At 45.2% G+C, this 17,617-nt stretch overlaps 1 protein-coding gene across 1 annotated transcript in view; it reads left to right on the forward strand.

The window, feature by feature from the left end:
* Nucleotides 1-17,617, forward strand: part of UBN2 (ubinuclein 2) — an 85,775-nt gene that overhangs the window by 57,673 nt on the left and 10,485 nt on the right. Inside the window, exons 13-18 of the mRNA XM_062191349.1 lie at nt 409-552; nt 1,278-1,328; nt 3,442-3,484; nt 6,410-7,957; nt 14,429-14,660; nt 15,084-15,173. Of these exons, the coding sequence (XP_062047333.1) occupies nt 409-552; nt 1,278-1,328; nt 3,442-3,484; nt 6,410-7,957; nt 14,429-14,660; nt 15,084-15,173 (2,108 nt within the window). The remainder of the gene's footprint in view (nt 1-408; nt 553-1,277; nt 1,329-3,441; nt 3,485-6,409; nt 7,958-14,428; nt 14,661-15,083; nt 15,174-17,617) is intronic.

Raw genomic sequence — 17,617 nt, forward strand, 5'->3', positions numbered from 1 at the left:
AATCCTGGGTGCCTGCCACACTTGTGGGAAGCCCAGGATGGAGCTCCTGGCTTAGCCCTGGCTGTGGCAGCCTGTTGGGGAGAAGCCAGCAAATGGAGGATCTCTCTGCTGCTTTACCTTTCATACAAATAAATCTTTAAAATAAATAATAAATGAAGGTATCAAAGGAAACTGTTTCATATGGGGGACGTTGATATATAATAAATAATAAAATGTATAAATAATAATAAAATGATAAAATGAGCGATACGTTAGAAATTAGCTTCATGTCATTTTTCTGAATTCTTAAGATAATATTCTGTATTATTGCTGTGAGATTTGTGTGATTTGTAGAAAATCAATCTCAAACTCAATTTTCTACAGTACTGCAGTCAGATTTATATATAAATTTTTTTTAAATCTGTTTAGAACTTTGTTATGTAACCTTGTTGAGATCAAATTGGGATGCTATGAGTTAGAGCCAAATAAAAGCCAGTCTGCTGAGGACTATCTTAAATCCTTCATGGAGACAGAGGTGAAGCCCCTGTGGCCCAAGGGCTGGATGCAGGCGAGGTAAGAAACGTGACTTACAGATTTCATTTTGCTTCCTTGTCATTGCTGTTACTAAGACGCATAGCTACACATGCCCACAGGGTGACGCTGATGTGTGACGTAATGTGTGGGAGCAGCCTCTCCACTTCTTTCAGAAGATCTCTTCATTGGAAACTTAAAGACAAAACCGTTGATGCAGACATAGAGATAGGTAGAGACAGGAATAAAGAGTAGGTCTCCCTGAGCCCCTTTTCCTCTTTGACCTTGAATTTGCTAGTAGATAAAAATGGAGGGGGAAAACTGATGAGCTTTGGGATGGGAACTCTATGTAGGTAATAGAAAGATGAGAAATTCTGGATACAGGGTTTAGAGCATGAGAAAAGAGGAAGTTTGAAGTCCTGTTGAAAATAGTATATTTATAAGAGTATCTCAGGAAACTTAGAGTAGCTCTATTTAAAGTAAGGAATGTAAAAATTAATAAAAATTTGCCATACCAACCCCTCATCTTAAAATGTTCCATCTTAAATCAACAGAAATGATCTATTGTTGTTAAGATATTTGAATAAGTAGAGGTGACGCAGAGCTTTCCATAAAGCAGGTTATTGAATGTATTATCTCATTCCAGTTTTTACTTGGTAAATAAGTAGTAGCCTAATGAAAACCAGTGATTAAAAAAGATGGGTAACACAGTTATCATGTATCTGCTGTAAAATAATAGTGAATGGTATCTTTTTTAATTTTTCCAGAATGCTTTTTAAGGAAAGTCGGAGTGTGCATAATCATCTCACTTCTGCTCCGTGAGTAAATGCGGGCTCCAGATGTCTTCTGGGCTTGTTAAATGCTGTTGGAGTAGCATCTGGACACATAGTTAGGCAGTCTCACCAGGCTCCTTTTTATTTTTTTATTTATTTGAAAGAGTTAGAGAGAGAGAGAGAGAGAGGAGATCCCCCAGATGGTCGCAATGGCCAGAGCTGAGCTGATCTGAAGCCAGGAACAACTTCCAGGTCTCCCACGTGGGTTCAGGGGCCCAAGGACTTGGGCCATCCTCTACTGCTTTCCCAGGCCATAGCAGAGAGCTGGATCCAAAGTGGAGCAGCCAGGACTCAAACCGATGCCCATATGGGATGCCGTCCCTACAGGCCAGGGCTTTAACTCACTGCACCACAGCACCGACCCCAGGCTCCTTTTCCAAGTGTGATTCTGACTGCTGACTTGTTGCGCCTTAGGACACACCTACTGAATCGTTCTCAGGATCTCTGCAAAAGCTGCTGAATCCCTGATGTTCAGGTGACAGGCAGCTCAGGGGTTTTCCTTCGTTCCTGGGCCTCCTCCCGCCAGTCTTTCTGTGACCCTTTTTTCTGCACTGTGACTGTCTACATAGGTGACTGCGGCCTTCTGCTGCCCTGGGCTTACCGGGACAGTTCCGTGTACACGCCTGCTGTGTGCTGCCCCGCATGGGGTGGAGTCCTCAGAGTTAGCCTGTTCTTCGTTTCCTTCCTCTGTTCACATCTGAGTTCTCCTTAGTGACATGACCACTAAGGAAAGTCTCTTAGCTTCCTGACATGCAGAAGGAGGCAGCTTTTGTCTGGTGATGTCTTTGGGCAAATAGTGATCAACTCTTTTTATCTACAACTTAGGTAATGAATGTAAGTAAAATTAGGAAGTTACAGAGCACGTTAATTCAGTATTCTGATAAAAGGTTGGTTGCCATACCTATGCATTTGTGCCTGTAGTTCTGAAACAACACATGCATAGCAGGTCAGGTATAAATAACTCAGGCCTTTAGTTCTTTTTTTTTTTTTTTTAACCATTTATTTATTTGAAAGAGTTACGGGGGGGGGGGGGGGGTCTTCCATCCGCTGGTTCACTCTCTAGTTGGGCGCAACAGCCGGAGCTGAGCTGATCCGAAGGCAGGAGCCAGGAGCTTCATCCGTGTCTCCCACATGGGTGACAAGAGCCTAAACAATTGGGCAGTGTTCTGTTGCGTCTCCAGGGGCATTGGTAGGAGCTGGATTGGAAATAGAGCAGCCAGAATTGAAACCAGTGCACACACGGGATGCTGATACCGCAGAATGTGGCTTTGTCCACTACACCACACCAGTCCTGTTCTTGTTTTCAACTAAAATCTCTTTCATAGCTTCTTGGCATTTTTCTGTTTTTGTTTTTTTGTTTTGACAAGCAGAGTGGACAGTGAGAGAAAGAGACAGAGAGAAAGGTCTTCCTATTCCGTTGGTTCACCCCACAATGGCTGCTGTGACCAGTGCACTGCGGCCGGCCGGTGCACTGCGCTGATCCAAAGCCAGGAGCCAAGTGCCTCCTCCTGGTCTCCCATGCGAGTGCAGGGACCCAAACACTTGGGCCATCCTCCACTGCCTTCCCGGGCCACAGCAGAGAGCTGGACTGGAAGAGGAGCGACCGGGACAGAATCTGGCACCCTGACTGGGACTAGAACCCGATGTGCCGGTGCCGCAGGCGGAGGATTAGCCTGTTGAGCTGTGGCGCCGGCCCTTCTTGGCATTTTTAAATTTGAGCTTGAAGTTCCTTGAAGCCCTGTTTTTGTATTAAAAAAATTGTAAATTCTTTTAAGTCCTGGAAGTGAGTCGTTAGGTAGCTTTGTTAGCCTGTTTTGATTTACTCTATATTTTTGCATCTACATTTAATTTTTAGAAAAATTTTTGCCATTTAGACTTAAGATTTTATTGTTTGCTTTTTTTTTCCAGTTAATCTGAATGGGGAAAATATTTATGTTCACATATAAACTGCATTTATGTTTAGTTCCTCTCTTTGAAGAGCTTTCCAAGTAATAGAAGGAATTATTTACCCACATAATTACAAGGTTATGTGTTATGATTTCCTAATGAGTGGTATAATTGCTACTGAAATGGCCTTCTTTTTAATCATTTATCGTAGGGCAAAGAAAAAGGTGATTCCTGCACCTAAACCCAAAGTAAAGGTAAGTATTACACCTCCTCATTCATGAGGTGGATGTTGAAATACTTTCTTCAGATGAAAAGGATTTATGTTATTTAGCACCATTTAGTAGATTCTATAAGATGAGTATTTCCTGCTTTGTAAAAATCCTAGAAACTTTGTATTTGAGAAAAAGATGGCTGAATAGCAGTGGAAATTTGCATATATTAATCAAATTATAAAGTTTAATTTACTTAAAAATGTTGGATAAAATACAACAGATATTCTTTTAATGCATAGTTGAGGTTGTAACTATTGATGGGCTTTGAAAAATTCATGTAAAATGGAATCAAAAGACAGTGCAAATATTGCATGAACTTTCTGACTGTCTCATGTGGAAGAGAAATTCCCAAAGCAAAGAAGGAGCTGCCAGGTGATGATCACCTGTTGCTGAATCTGGGACAGTCCTTGGTGGTGTTTGTTGATTTCTGCCAATTGTCTAGTGATTTCTTCTTCTGTTTCTTCTCAGAGGTAGCAGATTGTATAGGTCAGAAATTGGAAAGGAACCTGCATTAAACCTGGACTCTCAAAGGAAAACATCTTTAGGAAAAGAAAGTACTAGGAAAAAATCCACCCACCAGCAAAGCAAAGCCAAGAAAATGTCCTTTCTTAACCTAGTATCTAGATTGAGGGAAGAAAGTCCTTCCTGAAAAAAATTTTTTTAAAGATTTATTTATTTGTTTGAAAGGCAGAGTTATAGAGAGGCAGAGAGGGAGAGAGAGAGAGAGATCTTCCATCTGCTGGTTTGCTCCCCACATGACCACAACTGCCGGAGCTGGGCCAATCCGTAACCAGGAGCCAGGAGATTCTTCCAGGTTTCCCACATAGGTACAGAGGCCCAAGCACTTGGGCCATCCTCTACTGCTTTCCCAGGCCATAGCAGAGAGCAGCTGAATTGGAAATGGGATGCCAACACTGCAGTGCGGCAGCTTTACCCGCTGTGCCACAGTGCTGGCCCCAATTTTTCCTGCTTTAAGACGTTAAGTTCTACTACCTGCACAGTCTGAGAAAATTGCCAAGCTAAGAGAATAACCCAGAGTCATTGGGTTGGTTGTAAACTTGAGCAACTTGCAAAAGCAAGTTCTGTCGGGTAATGATGTTTTCATCAGCTTCAAAGATTGGCTTACGTATAAACCATGTCACATGCAAGCTTACACTCAGATACGGAATACATGAGGCTTTAATTTACTGTGAGTAAGAGGTGATAAAGGCCGGCGCCGTGGCTCACTTGGCTAATCCTCCACCTGTGGCGCCGGCATCCCGGGTTCTAGTCCCAGTTGGGGTGCCAGGTTCTGTCCCGGTTGCTCCTCTTGCAGTCCAGCTTTCTGTTGTGGCCCGGGGAGGCAGTGGAGGATGGCCCAAGTGTTGGGTCCCTGCACCCGCATGGGAGACCGGGAGGAAGCACCCGGCTCCTGGCTGCGGATCGGCACAGCGCTGGCCGTGGCGGCCACTGGGGGAGTGAACCAATGGAAGGAGGACCTTTCTCTCTCTCACTGTCTATAACTCTCTCTGTCTCTCTCTCTCACTGCCTAACTCTGCCTGTCAAAATAAATAAATAAATAAAATAAAAAAGAAAAGTGATAAAAATGATAAGCAAAAGAATTAGATCCTTAAGTAGGACAAGTCATAGATTTATTGAATTTAGAACAGAAATATTTTTGAATAAAATAGAAGAGGGAATTAAAAATTATCATCAAAATAGACAAACTAGATTTGAAAAGACCCAGTATAACCTCTGGAGGTAAGAACTAATAATCATTTAGAATTAAAATGCCCTGAAAGCCAGTGCCCTTCTCTTGAGTAGATGAGGTCATTGCTCCTAGGGTTACTGCTAGGAGGCCAGTGTTGGTGCCTCTGACCCTCGTAACCTTTGATGGTGCCACCTCTTGGAATGCAGAGTCCTTCTCTCTATTTTTTTTTTTTTAAGGTTTATTTATTTTATTTGAAAGAGTTACACAGAGAGAGGTCTCCCATCCCCTGGTTCACCCCCAAGTTGGCCACAACAGCCAGAGTTGCGCCGATCTGAAGCCAGGAGCCAGGAGCTTCTGGGTCTCCCACACAGGTGCAGGGGTCCAAGGACTTGGGACATCGTCCACTGTTTTCCCAGGCCATAGCAGAGAGCTGGATCAGAACTGGAGCAGCCAGTTCTCGAACCAGCGGCTATATGGGATGCCAGCAGTGCAGGTAGAGGCTTTACCCACTATGCCACAGTGCCAGCCCCACCATTCATTTATTGAATGAGCAGTCTGTGTAAATGAAATACCTGCTTTTTGGATTCAGTAATATCTGTGCAATTTTTTCTGCCAAGATTTAGATTTAATGTTATTTTTATAAAGAAAAATGATTAATAAGTCACTTAAAATAGCAATTTTACACTTGTAACACTTCTAGTATTCTGATACATTCCCCAACCTCAGTTCTGTGCCTTTTTTTTTTTTTTTTTTTTAAGATTTATTTATTTATTTATTTGAAAGGCAGAGTTACAGAGAAGCAGAGAGAGAGATGTCTTCAGTTTGCTAGTTTACTCCCCAAATACCTGCAGTAGCCAGGGTTGGGCCACGCTGAAGCCAGGATCCAGGAACACCATCTGGATTTCCCACAGGGTCACAAAACGCAAGCACTCATCATCTGCTACCTTCCCAGGTGCACCAACAAGAAGCTGGTTTGTATCAGAGGAGCTGGAACTTGGGATGTAGGTTTGCAAGCAAAGCTTCTCTTGCTGTACCACAGCTTCCAGCCCTTGGTTTGGTTGTTAAGGCCTCCTTTTAGAATTGCTTCCTGGGGTGCAGCTGGCACGTGCAGTGCTGGAGACGGCGTGCAGACAGCTCAGTCAGGAGCTCTGCCATCTCAGGGGTCCATTGTTTAGTAACCATTTTTGTTTCTCCCACTGTCATGTTGCTTCTGCTAGGAGTGTAGTCCGAAAAAGGACCAGAAAGCTCCTGCAGCCCCGGTGGCTTCAGCTGGGGGTCCTTTGGCAAGCTCCAGCACCCCGGCCACTGCACCCGTCGGCTCCAGCTCCACACCAGCCCAGGAGACCATCTGCCTCGACGACTCACTGGACGAAGACCTTTCTTTCCACTCACCGTCACTGGATCTTGTTTCTGAAGCTTTAGCTGTTATCAATAACGGGAACAAGGGCCCTTCTGTTGCCTCAAGGGTAAGCCTACCAACTACAAAACCTCGTCCAGGACTAAGAGAAGAGAAGTTAGCAAGCATCATGAGTAAGCTGCCACTTGCAGCTCCCAAAAAGCTGGATTCCTCTCCGACTGCACATTCGTCCAGTCTCATAGCCGGTCACACAGGGCCAGTACCAAAGAAACCCCAGGACTTGGCTCACACTGGCATCTCTTCAGGCCTTATTGCTGGCTCTTCGATTCAGAACCCTAAAGTTTCCTTGGAACCTTTGCCAGCCAGGCTACTTCAGCAAGGACTGCAGCGGTCAGGCCAGATTCATGCTTCCTCCTCGTCGCAGACTCTCGTCTCCTCTTCTTCCCAAGCCCCAGCTGCTGCCTCCTCTCACGCTCTGGGAACGTCAGAGGCCCAGGATGCTTCTTCGGTAACGCAGGCCACAAAGGTGCAGCAGCACTCAGCTGTCCCGCAGAACTACGTGTCTCCACTGCAAGCAACCATTAGTAAATCGCAGACCAACCCCGTGGTGAAGCTGAGCAGTAACCCCCAGCCTTCCTGTGCAGCGCCGCTCGTGAAGACTTCAGAGAAGCCACTTGTGTACCGCCTTCCTCTGTCTGCCCCTTCTCCTGGAAGTGGCTCTCAGGGGCCCCACCCCCTGGGTTCCAGGACAGCACCTAGCACCACTACCTCCAGTAACTATTTAGCCAAGGCAATGGTGTCACAAATCTCCACGCAGGGTTTCAAATCTCCCTTCTCAATGGCTGTGTCCCCAAAACTTGCGGCATCTCCCAAACCTGCCACATCTCCTAAACCCTTGCCCTCACCTAAGCCTTCTGCTTCGCCTAAGCCCTCTCTGTCAGCTAAGCCTTCAGTATCAACTAAACTTATTTCTAAATCCAGCCCAGCTCCCAAGCCTACTGTGTCCCCGACTTGTTCGAGTCCAAATGCACTAGTAGCCCAGAGCAGCCACTCCACCAGTAACAACCCTGCTCATAAACAGCCCGGGGGGGTGAACGTCAGCAGACAGTCCCCCACCTTGAATCTGTTGCCCTCTAACCGCACTGCAGGCCTTCCGTCTACAAAAAATCTCCAAGCCCCTTCAAAGATAAACTCGTCGTCCACTGGGCCTGTTGCGAAGAATAGCTTGAGTGGAATTGCGCTGAATGTGCCTGCCAGCAGAGGTAGCAACCATAACTCGAGCGGAGTGAACAGGACTAGCCTGTCTGGGGGGACAGGAAGTGGAACACAGGGAGCTACTAAACCGTTGTCTACTCCACACAGACCATCGTCTGCCTCAGGGTCTCCAGTGGTGGCAGCCAGTGTGCAGGTATGTATGTCTACACGTTAACGGGAGCGTACGTGAGAGCGGTGTGTAGCGTGCTTGTAGCACTTGGCCTGGGGGTGTTCTGATGCTGATGTCATGTGACGCACACATTTGTGGGTTAGGTTTTTGTTGGAATGTGGATTTTTATCACATGTTTGCTTTAAAACCTTTGAAAAACATGAGAATGCATATAAAAAACTACCTGTCTTAGTTCAGAACAGAGTAGTAATGATAGAATTTAATATACATTCACTCGTCTCTCGCCTTTTCTCCTGCCAGCTCTTTGTTTTTTAATCAGATTTATACCCATTACTTTTATCTTCCCAAATAAAATGCTTATTTTGTGTTAACTTTATAGTTACTCATGGATAATTCTCTGTTAAATTAGTGTCAGCAGTCCTTTTAATACCACAGTTTCCCTCTTCACGGGGTTTCACTCCGTGCTTGCTTCTCGGTCACCTGGGGCATCTCACAGGAAGGTGCCATGAGTGTTTTCCCTGAGCTTATGTGCACCTGATCATTTCCTTCTGTGCTGTTACTCTTGACCAGGTCATTAGGTCCCACTTCGGATTCGGGAATGCTTCTTCAGTGGCCCTTGCCTGGGACTTAAGGATTATAGAAAAATGTGAGGCCATTCTGATGTTTTGTTCCCTTATAAGTAATATGTTTCCTCTGCCTAAATGATAGTGAGATTTTGCTTTTCTGTAAAATTCCAGTGTTTGTAAACAAGGCTAGATTTGTCAAGTTTCATTAAGTTTGTGCCTCCAACTTTAGTAACATCTTTCAGTCTCTGACCTGGCTACTTTTTCAGCTCAAGGATATTTTGTTTTATTTTGTGGCTGTTGTTTCTGATCCGTTTATCCTTGCTTGTTTGTTTTGAGCGCTTGGTTACTGAGATATTCCTTTTCTTCCATATCTTTCCTTACTGTTCCCTCCCTCTGCGCTTCTCTGTGTGCTGCGGTTTGCTCAGATCTGCCCTTCACATGAATGCTTTGGCTTCTTAACTTGTTTTTCCTGAAAGTAATGCATGTTCACTATAGGAAGATTTAGAAAAAAGAAAACAGAAATCACCTCTCACCCCAGCACTTTTATAATTGTAGGTGATTTTTTAGACTTTTTTTTTTTTAATTAATTAATTTATTTTTTGACAGGCAGAGTGGACAGTGAGAGAGAGACAGAGAGAAAGGTCTTCCTTTTCTGTTGGTTCACTCCCCAATGGCCTCTGTGACCGGCGCACCGCGCTGATCCGAAGCCTGGAGCCAGGTGCTTCCTCCTGGTCTCCCCTGCGGGTGCAGGCCCAAGCACTTGGGCCATCCTCCACTGCCCTCCCGGGCCACAGCAGAGAACTGGACTGGAATCCGATGCCCCGACCAGGACTAGAACCCGGTGTGCCGGTGCCACAGGTGGAGGATTAGCCTAGTGAGCCGCGGCGCCGGCCCAATTTTTTTAGACTGTTTTTAACAATGTGTGTGTTGTATAATACTGTTTCATAACTAGCTTTTTTAAAAACTACATACACCTTTTTAGATGATGTATACCTTGTTGCATTTTCAAGTATTTTTTGGAAACACGACTTTTGTCATTTTATTTTATTTTTTAAGGATTTTTATTTATTTATTTGAAAGTCAGAGTTACACATAGAGAGGAGAGGCAGAGATAGCGGGGTCTTCCATCCGATGGTTCACTCCCTAGTTGGCCACAACGGCCGGAGCTGCACCAATCTGAAGCCAGGAGCTTCTTCTGGATCTCCCACGCGAGTGCAGGGGCCCAAGGACTTGGACCATCTTCCACTGCTTTCCCAGGCCACATCAGAGAGCTGGATTGGAAGTGGAGCGGCCAGGTCTCCAACCGGCGCCCATATGGGATGCCAGCACTTCAGGCCAGGGCATTAACCCGCTGTGCCACAGTGCCTGCCCCGACTTTTGTCATTTTGAAGAATTGTGTTGTGTAGCAAGTGCCCGGCCTCCTGTGTACGTGAGATAGGAGCGCTGCCCAGAGAGACATCTTCCTGCTTCCTGCAGAGGGTCCCTGCCGCTCAGAACCTCTAACCCTGCAAGCAGCATTTGCTTCTCTTGTAGACTTAGGAGTGCCTGGATCCCAGAATTCTAAAGTCAGTCAGTCACAGTGTAGGATTAACTAATGTTTTATCTGTATAACTTGACTTTCATCAGAAATAAGACAGTAACTTAAGTTCATGTTAGAGATTATATGTGTAAATTATAGGTGAGATCTGAGAAGTAGTTTGTGTTACTATTTATATCGTCCCTCCTAAAACATTAACAGCATTTTTGGGGAGGACAGTCTAAAGTGTGATCAGATGAGTGTGTGAAGGGCTTGTATCAGAACTGGCAGTTCTCTGCCTACGGTCTCCGTAACAGTGCCAACTACTTTCAGCTGTTACTGTGTTTTAAATAAGAATAATGAATGAGAACTCCTTATTTTATCAATTTCAGTGCTGTGTTGTCTTCTGAGTTTTCCTATGGTGAGCCTGTTAGTCCTCACTTGCTTCCCCATTTTCCCGAGAGAGTAATACCACAGCAATACCACAGTTTTTGGTTATATCAATAACTGTATACAAGAATTGTCTCTGTTTAGACAGGTACCTCAAACTTTGGTTTCATTTACTTTCTTGTTATAAATTTGGGGGTTTTTTTTGGAATAAAAACATTGCTTATTATCCCCGCTTACCTCATTTTATTTGAACTTAGGGTTAAATCTTTCTTCATCCTTTGTCATCTCCAGGATCCAGTAGTTCTGTGTTTTTCCCCAAAGACCTTCCTGTGTTTGATCATTTATTCCAAGTGGACCCATTCACTGCCTAACAACAAATGCTTGGTTTATCAGCAGGGATTCTGCATGGCAATGTGGTTTCTGGAAAGTAAGTCTCCCTGCTCATTTCTTCTTCCCACAAATGGCTTTATGGTCTGGAGACTGTCGTTCCTGCTGTCGTGTCTGATCCATTTTCTGTCTTACTGGTTTGACTGAAGTAAGGCTGATTCACACTTTAGTAAACCTTAAGATTCTTTTTGTTTCAACATAGCTTCTCACTGAACTCTGAACTCTCAACCGTCTCCTGTGGACTCTAGATCCTGTCTGTGGCACTCCAGTGCTTAACACGGACTTTGCATCCATGCCTCCAAAGTGTTCACCCCCTGTGTGAAGGACACCTTTGCAGAGTGAAAAGGATCGGTCCTTTAACAAAGGACAACTTGGGTCCAAGTTGCTGGCTCTGTGCGCTTTCTCCTTAATACTTCCCCGGGCAGGGCTCTGCTCCTTTCCTGCCCATCAGCTTTTCTGAGTCTTATCTCTGCCACTTTAGAATTTCAGAAATCATCTGTTCACTGTGCAGATGTGTACCGAGTGTTTGCTGCTGTGTGCTAGGCACTCTTCTAGGTGCTGGGGAACACTCGTCAACGCAGACCAGCAAAGGGAGCAGGAGCTGAAAACACTGAGAGGGCAGAGCCCAAAACGAAGGCCAGCATGGCCGCACAGCGATGCAAAGACACACCCTCCCTGGGGGCTCTTTGCCGGCCGTCATGGGGACTCGGGGTTATTCTTTGGTCAGTGGGAAGCTGTTGAAGGATGTTAAGCAGGGGAGTGGATGGTCTGCTGTGCACTTCAAAAGATCCCTCTGCAATGGGAAAAAAAGATGATTCTGTGTGTTGTGGAGGAGTGACAGACACAGCCCCAGAACAGACTGTGTGGCTTCCAAAGAAGACTTACTGCCCGTTTCCCTCCATATATTCCCCCGGGAATGAACTATAGAGGTCATGGCAGATATGTTGACTATGGAGCTTTATCCTCAACTATTTGCCTTCTTTGTGTTTTCGTCTCCTATGTGTTCCTGGATTCGATCAGCTATAGATTATCCTACCTCTGAAAGGTCTCCATCTTTTAGCATAGAGAAATGGACAAGTGCCTCATAACACTTAGTTATCAGAAGTTTCCGTTTAGATTATACACATATAGAGGTAGATATGGAAGCTCTTTGAAGTGTACAATGGTAGTTACGGCTGGCATCAGTTATTTGGTTTTGGACTCACCCAAGTATCGTTTGCCATCTATTGTAATGCTGGGTTCGACTCCTCCAGGAGAGCCTGAAGAAGCTCTCCTGATTCCCATTATTTAATATTCCTCATCAGGGGACTTCTAGCTGAGGCACGCAGCTTTGGAGACTCTATCATCCTAACAGTGCAATAAAATTAGGATTGAAAAGAAGAAACACTTCTTGTTGGTTTGTAAGTTGACACAGAATCTTTTCTTTTTTTTTTTTTTTTTAAGATTCATTTATTCAGACTTCAGTAATAATTCAGATTATTCAGTCATGAGAAAATGTAATTCAGAGTTACACAGAGAGAAGGAGAGGTAGGGAGAGAGAGAGACAGAGAGGGGTCTTCCATCTGCTGGTTCACTCCCCAATTGGCCACAACAGCCGGAGCTGCAGTGATCCGGAGCCAGGAGCTTCCTCAGGGTCTCCCATGCAGGTGTAGGGGCCCAAGGACTTGGGCCATCTTCTACTGCTATCCCAGGCCATAGCAGAGAGCTGGATCAGAAGTGGAGCAGCCAGGACAAACCGGCGCCCATATGGGATGCCAGCACTGCAGGTGGCGGCTTTACCCGCTACCCCACAGCACCGGGCCCCAACATTATTGTTTCTAATTTGGTAATTTTTCCCTAAATGCACCCACTTTGAATATCATAGCTGGCACAGTAGAAGAAAAGACAAATAAGAAAAGCTGAAGTCCAAGCATGAAGTTATGAGGGTTTGTACTTAACATAGATGGAAGTGTGGGTAATAAAGCAAGCACGGGTTTGAGGCTGTGAGCTTGTTGGGTCCTTCATTTTACGATGCCTGAGAAGAGAAGTCTGAGGCCCGCGCGGTCACGACAGGAAGGAGGAGGCTGTCGGCTGTTCCCAGGCGTGGGCACGCAGGGTGGATGAGTGTCAGATCCAGTGGGAACACTGATGAAGCTCTCCGGACAAGAGGCCAGAACCATGGCTATGCCAGGGCAATCGGAAAGTTCATGGAAAATGTACCTTATGACAAAATTGCAAAAATGTCAAAGATTTTTCCATCAAAATAAACTTTAAATTCTATTTTCCATGAACTTTCTGGGATATTGTAATAAATTTCAGTGGTAGCCAATAAAGAACGTCAGAGAGAGAAGACAGTTGGAGTGGAAGTTTTTCTTGTTTTGTTCAGCAGTGGCATGAGCCCTTCAGTGTGCAGTCATTCTGTTCAGTACCTGTGTGAGCGAATAGGGGGCGATCAGCCGTTTACTGGTGACACTTAAACACAAATTGTGTATAAACTTAGACACAAAGTAAAACTGACATTGGCTAACATTGCTGACTAAAACAATTTCTTTCACCTGGGAAATTTAGTTTTGGTAAATAAGGCTCTACAAAAGAGAACTCAAAATGCCAGAAACTATAATAGGTAATATCTGGTAACGGGAAGATTTGGTTATATCACATCTTTGTTGAAAAGTGCACATAGAAAAAAAGAATTACTTAATTGCTTTATAGGAGGTCATTCAAAGAATTAAATTAACTTAGAGTATACCTAAAAGATTTCGCAATGAAAGCTCAACAATATTACCTTATTTTTGATGTGTGTTTATTCATAAATGTGGCATCCACGCCCAGGTGAACAGTACGGAAAGACTGATTCCCTCTTAACTAAAAGAGCCTGATTTCACAAAAGTAGTGAAGTGGAAACCAGCTTTCCAGGGCTGAGGAGAGGCTAAGGACAGTGGATCTGGACAGTGGAGTCTGCCGTTCAGTAAACTTGAAAATGAAAGGAATATACCCAGATGACATTGTTAGGAGCCAGAGTACAACCAGGAGTGAGTGTGGTTGTAGGAACAAATGAGGGCCTTTTATCCGAGAAGGCAGAGGAAATCTGAAAAAGATGGACTTCCAGGTAGTGGCGTAGGAAGGTTCTACAAGGTAGGATTCATGACAAGGGTCGAAAGGTTAGCTTTGGAGAAAGGCTTGCAAGGTTAGTCATGAGAAAATCTTCGGGGTGGCTTCGTCTCTCCGATGCGTGAGGAAGAACGGCTGAAGGCTGGGGCCCCGCCGGAGCTGCAGCGCTGCGCCAGCACCGTTGTCAGACAGACAGGGAGAGCCGTGCATGTCAGCAGGCTAGCAGCCGAGTGGAGAAGTAGAGGTTTAAGGTCAGTAACTAGGTTAAGCGAGTGAGTGGCTGTGCTGTGGACACCGTTAAAATGATCGTTAGGAAGGAGTCTTGAGCAAGTATCCAGAGTTTCTGCGTGTCATTCGCAGATGTTCAAGACCAGTGTTGGTAGCTTTTGAAGACACATGCTTCAGCTCACTCTTGATTCCTGCCTCAGGAGTTAGAACAGTGTTCAGACGCTGTCCTATCCATGAGAGTGGTGGGTGAAGGACAAGCTGAGTCGCTGTGGGTAAGGACTTGGTTCTCGCCTGTTTTGACCCCTGCTTTCTGCACAGTCCACAGCAGGAGCGCCATTGTTGGCTAATGCCTCACCCCTGACTCTCATGACGTCACCTTTGTCTGTAACCAATCAGAATGTGAGTCCTTTTGGGATGCTGGGTGGCCTTGTTCCCGTCACCATGCCCTTCCAGTTTCCCTTGGAGCTACTTGGCTTTGGAACGGACACAGCTGGAGTGACAACCACCTCGGGATCTACCTCAGCCGCTTTCCACCATAGCCTAACTCAGAGTAAGTGGGGCTCTTTCATTTATTTGGCTGTCTGGTCTCACAGAGCAGGAAACCTCACACGGGTTTTCTGGTTGAGTGGTCTAGTTGGAGTTCATAGGATTGTAGATATTTTTAAATGCAGTTTATTTCATATTACCTTCAAATTACTGGACTCTAGGATTTTATTGACAGATTCCAAAAGGAACAAATGAATCATCCATACAACTTTTCTTCCTTAATGGAAGTTACAGGAGGAAGTCAGAATTGCTGGGTTGTTTGCATACACATCGACATGTATGCCTGTACCCTTTTGGAATATATGTGCTCTACTTTGTGGAAGCCCTTTGACCGCAGGCTGGCGTTAGTGACGCGGATGATTTGGTGTTTGATCTAAGGGCCCGACCTCCAGCTGGAAGATCACTGACGAGTCTGTTTTCCTCTCAGATTTACTAAAGGGTTTACAGCCAGGAGCTCAGCATGCAGCACCACTTTCCCACTCACCTCTGCCTACACACTTACAGCAAACACTTCATGGTAAGAAAGCCACCTGTTTCTTCGTCTCTTTGTTATTTGTGTAGGTTCATAGATATGGATTAGACATTTCTGAAAACAGTGTGAATGGAATGAAAAGAGATTGGAAAAAAATAAATTTTCATATGACTGAATCCTCATTGGCTGCAGACTTAAGAGAAAGCAAATAGGTAAATGCTAACTTTGTTCCGAATGAAAGAAACCTTCTTGGAGGTGCTTATTACATGGAATTAACGAGTAGGGAAATGACCAATCGGGTGATGAACAAGTCGTTCTACTCAGTAATAACGATTTCCACTCTTTGGAAGCTTACTGAATGCCAGATAGTCCTGTGGTTGCCTACGTGGAGGTGACAGTCCCCAGTTTACAGGTCAGGAAACTTAGCCAGAGAGGCGAGTGGCTTGCCTGAGGTGACAGACCAGGGTTTGATCTGAGGTCCTGCCCCAGCACGGCTGCCTGCACGGCCTGCACTGCTGATCGCTAAACCTTTCTCTCGGCGATGATTAGAATGGCAGGAGCCAGACCGCGCTGTGGGGCCGCAGCCTAACCTGACATGGGACCGCGGGTGCTATACATAGCGCGTTGACCCCTGCTCCGTGTGCCTGCTGCTTCGGTGGACTGCTGACCCTAACCTGAAGGCTGTTGTCTGGGTCCTTGGAGAAGAAATAACGGCTTGACTGCTTCCTCCACTTTGAGAGTTGATCGGGCCCCATCGTCCTCTCTGACCTTGTGTTAACAGTTATCTTTGAACCAGCTCACCGTTGACAACGGTGCAGACATGAGCGCTGTGCGGCAGCCTTGAGGCAACAGGTCGTCACTAAGCCTCTAAGAGACCCAATGGTGAGCTGTCCCAAACTCACCCTTGAGGATGAATGGTAAATCTTAGTGGTACAAACTGGGTAACTCACAGTAGGCAAGATGTTAGCAGCTCTCGCCTTCGGAAGGCGACTAGGTTTAAATGTTAACGGGGAGGAGCCTTGTAACCGCAGTGGCTCCTCCCTGGGGTTCCCAGCAGCTGCTTACTGGGCTGAGTCCGGCGGAGGCCTGTGCACTCCTGCAGGCAGATTGGCATGAATGTGACCATGCGAGGCATTAAACAGGACCCCAGGAGCCCTTACAGGCAGTGGCTCGTTCATTGTCTGTAAGAGCAAGGAAGCAAATAGGACTGTCAGCATTTCCCAGATAACTGAAGGTAACCAGTTTAAAATTTCTCATGTGAAAAACTGAGCTTGGAATTTTGGATTCCAAAACTGCCACTGAGCAAGCCAGCCTCTGAACTCGTTGGACCGTCACACCTCTTGCTTGTCAACTGTGGACGCGATGTTCTTAATAGACTTTTACGGGAATTTAAGCTTCTAGCATCATACCCAGTACGTAGTTAAGAGCTCAATTAGTATTGATGCTTTTAATCTTACCTACTCTTACAGAAGGAGCAGAAAACTGCTGTAAAGAGCCAAAGAGTGGATGTTTTAGGTTTTGCAGGAACTGCTCATTGTAGTACAATCATTGTAGTACAAAAGCAGTCATAGGACAGTACGCATGTAAGCATGGCTGTGTTTCAATAAAATTTTTATCTGCAAAATCACATGGTAAACAAGGTTTGGCTCTTGGTCCATAGTTTGCCAAACCCTGATCCACATAATCTCCCACTCCACTCAATAGGAATGTCTTATTGTGCTAATTAACCAAAGCTGCTTTGAGCACAATTCTGTTTAAAAAGTACCTTGCCATTTTGTGAATTTCATTGCATAACTCTGATCAAGTCATTGCTGTCTACAAATGTAGATAAATAATGTCTGTCTTTAAATGAAAAAACTGAAGTTGTCACCAAAATTATTTTAATGCTCTTCTATGTATACAGCTTTGAGAAGATCCTCTTGTTTCATTGATACATCTCTCTTCAGTAGGAGCAGGTTTTTTGTTCCAAGTTTTCCAAGGTGTTGAGAGATCACACACATGCCAGGCAGTGTGACCGCTGTAGTGCAGTCCCTTGCTCTGTTCACCTGTGCGTTTCTGCCATCATGCTGCTTCCTGCAAAGTGAAGGCTGCTTTCCTCGTCCTCTCACGCCTGGGCTGTCTCTGGGACTTGGTTTTCTTCCAAGGCACCGGCCTGTTAGAGACTTTGTCCACGTTCTGCTCGCTCTCCAGCTCCTTGAACCCTGCGCTTGCCTAGTAGTTGCCCTTTCTGTCCTCTTGCAGTCTCTGTGACTCAGCTGAAGCTCCTATGGAGTAATCGGTGTTTTCCTGGCAGACAGCGGAACAGCAGTATGTAAAGACAGAAGCCATTGTTCCCAGTTGCCGCTCGTAGCTAGGTTAGGACTGGAATACTGGTCTTTTCACTGCCAGTGTGTTGTATTCATTTACATAAATAATTGGGGCTAATTATCAAGTGCGTGTCATGGCAAGTGATTTAATTACATTTACAGCAAGGTGAGATTGACCTTGTC

This window comes from Lepus europaeus, chromosome 1 (genome assembly GCF_033115175.1).
Source record: "Lepus europaeus isolate LE1 chromosome 1, mLepTim1.pri, whole genome shotgun sequence".
Classification (NCBI taxonomy): domain Eukaryota; kingdom Metazoa; phylum Chordata; class Mammalia; order Lagomorpha; family Leporidae; genus Lepus; species Lepus europaeus.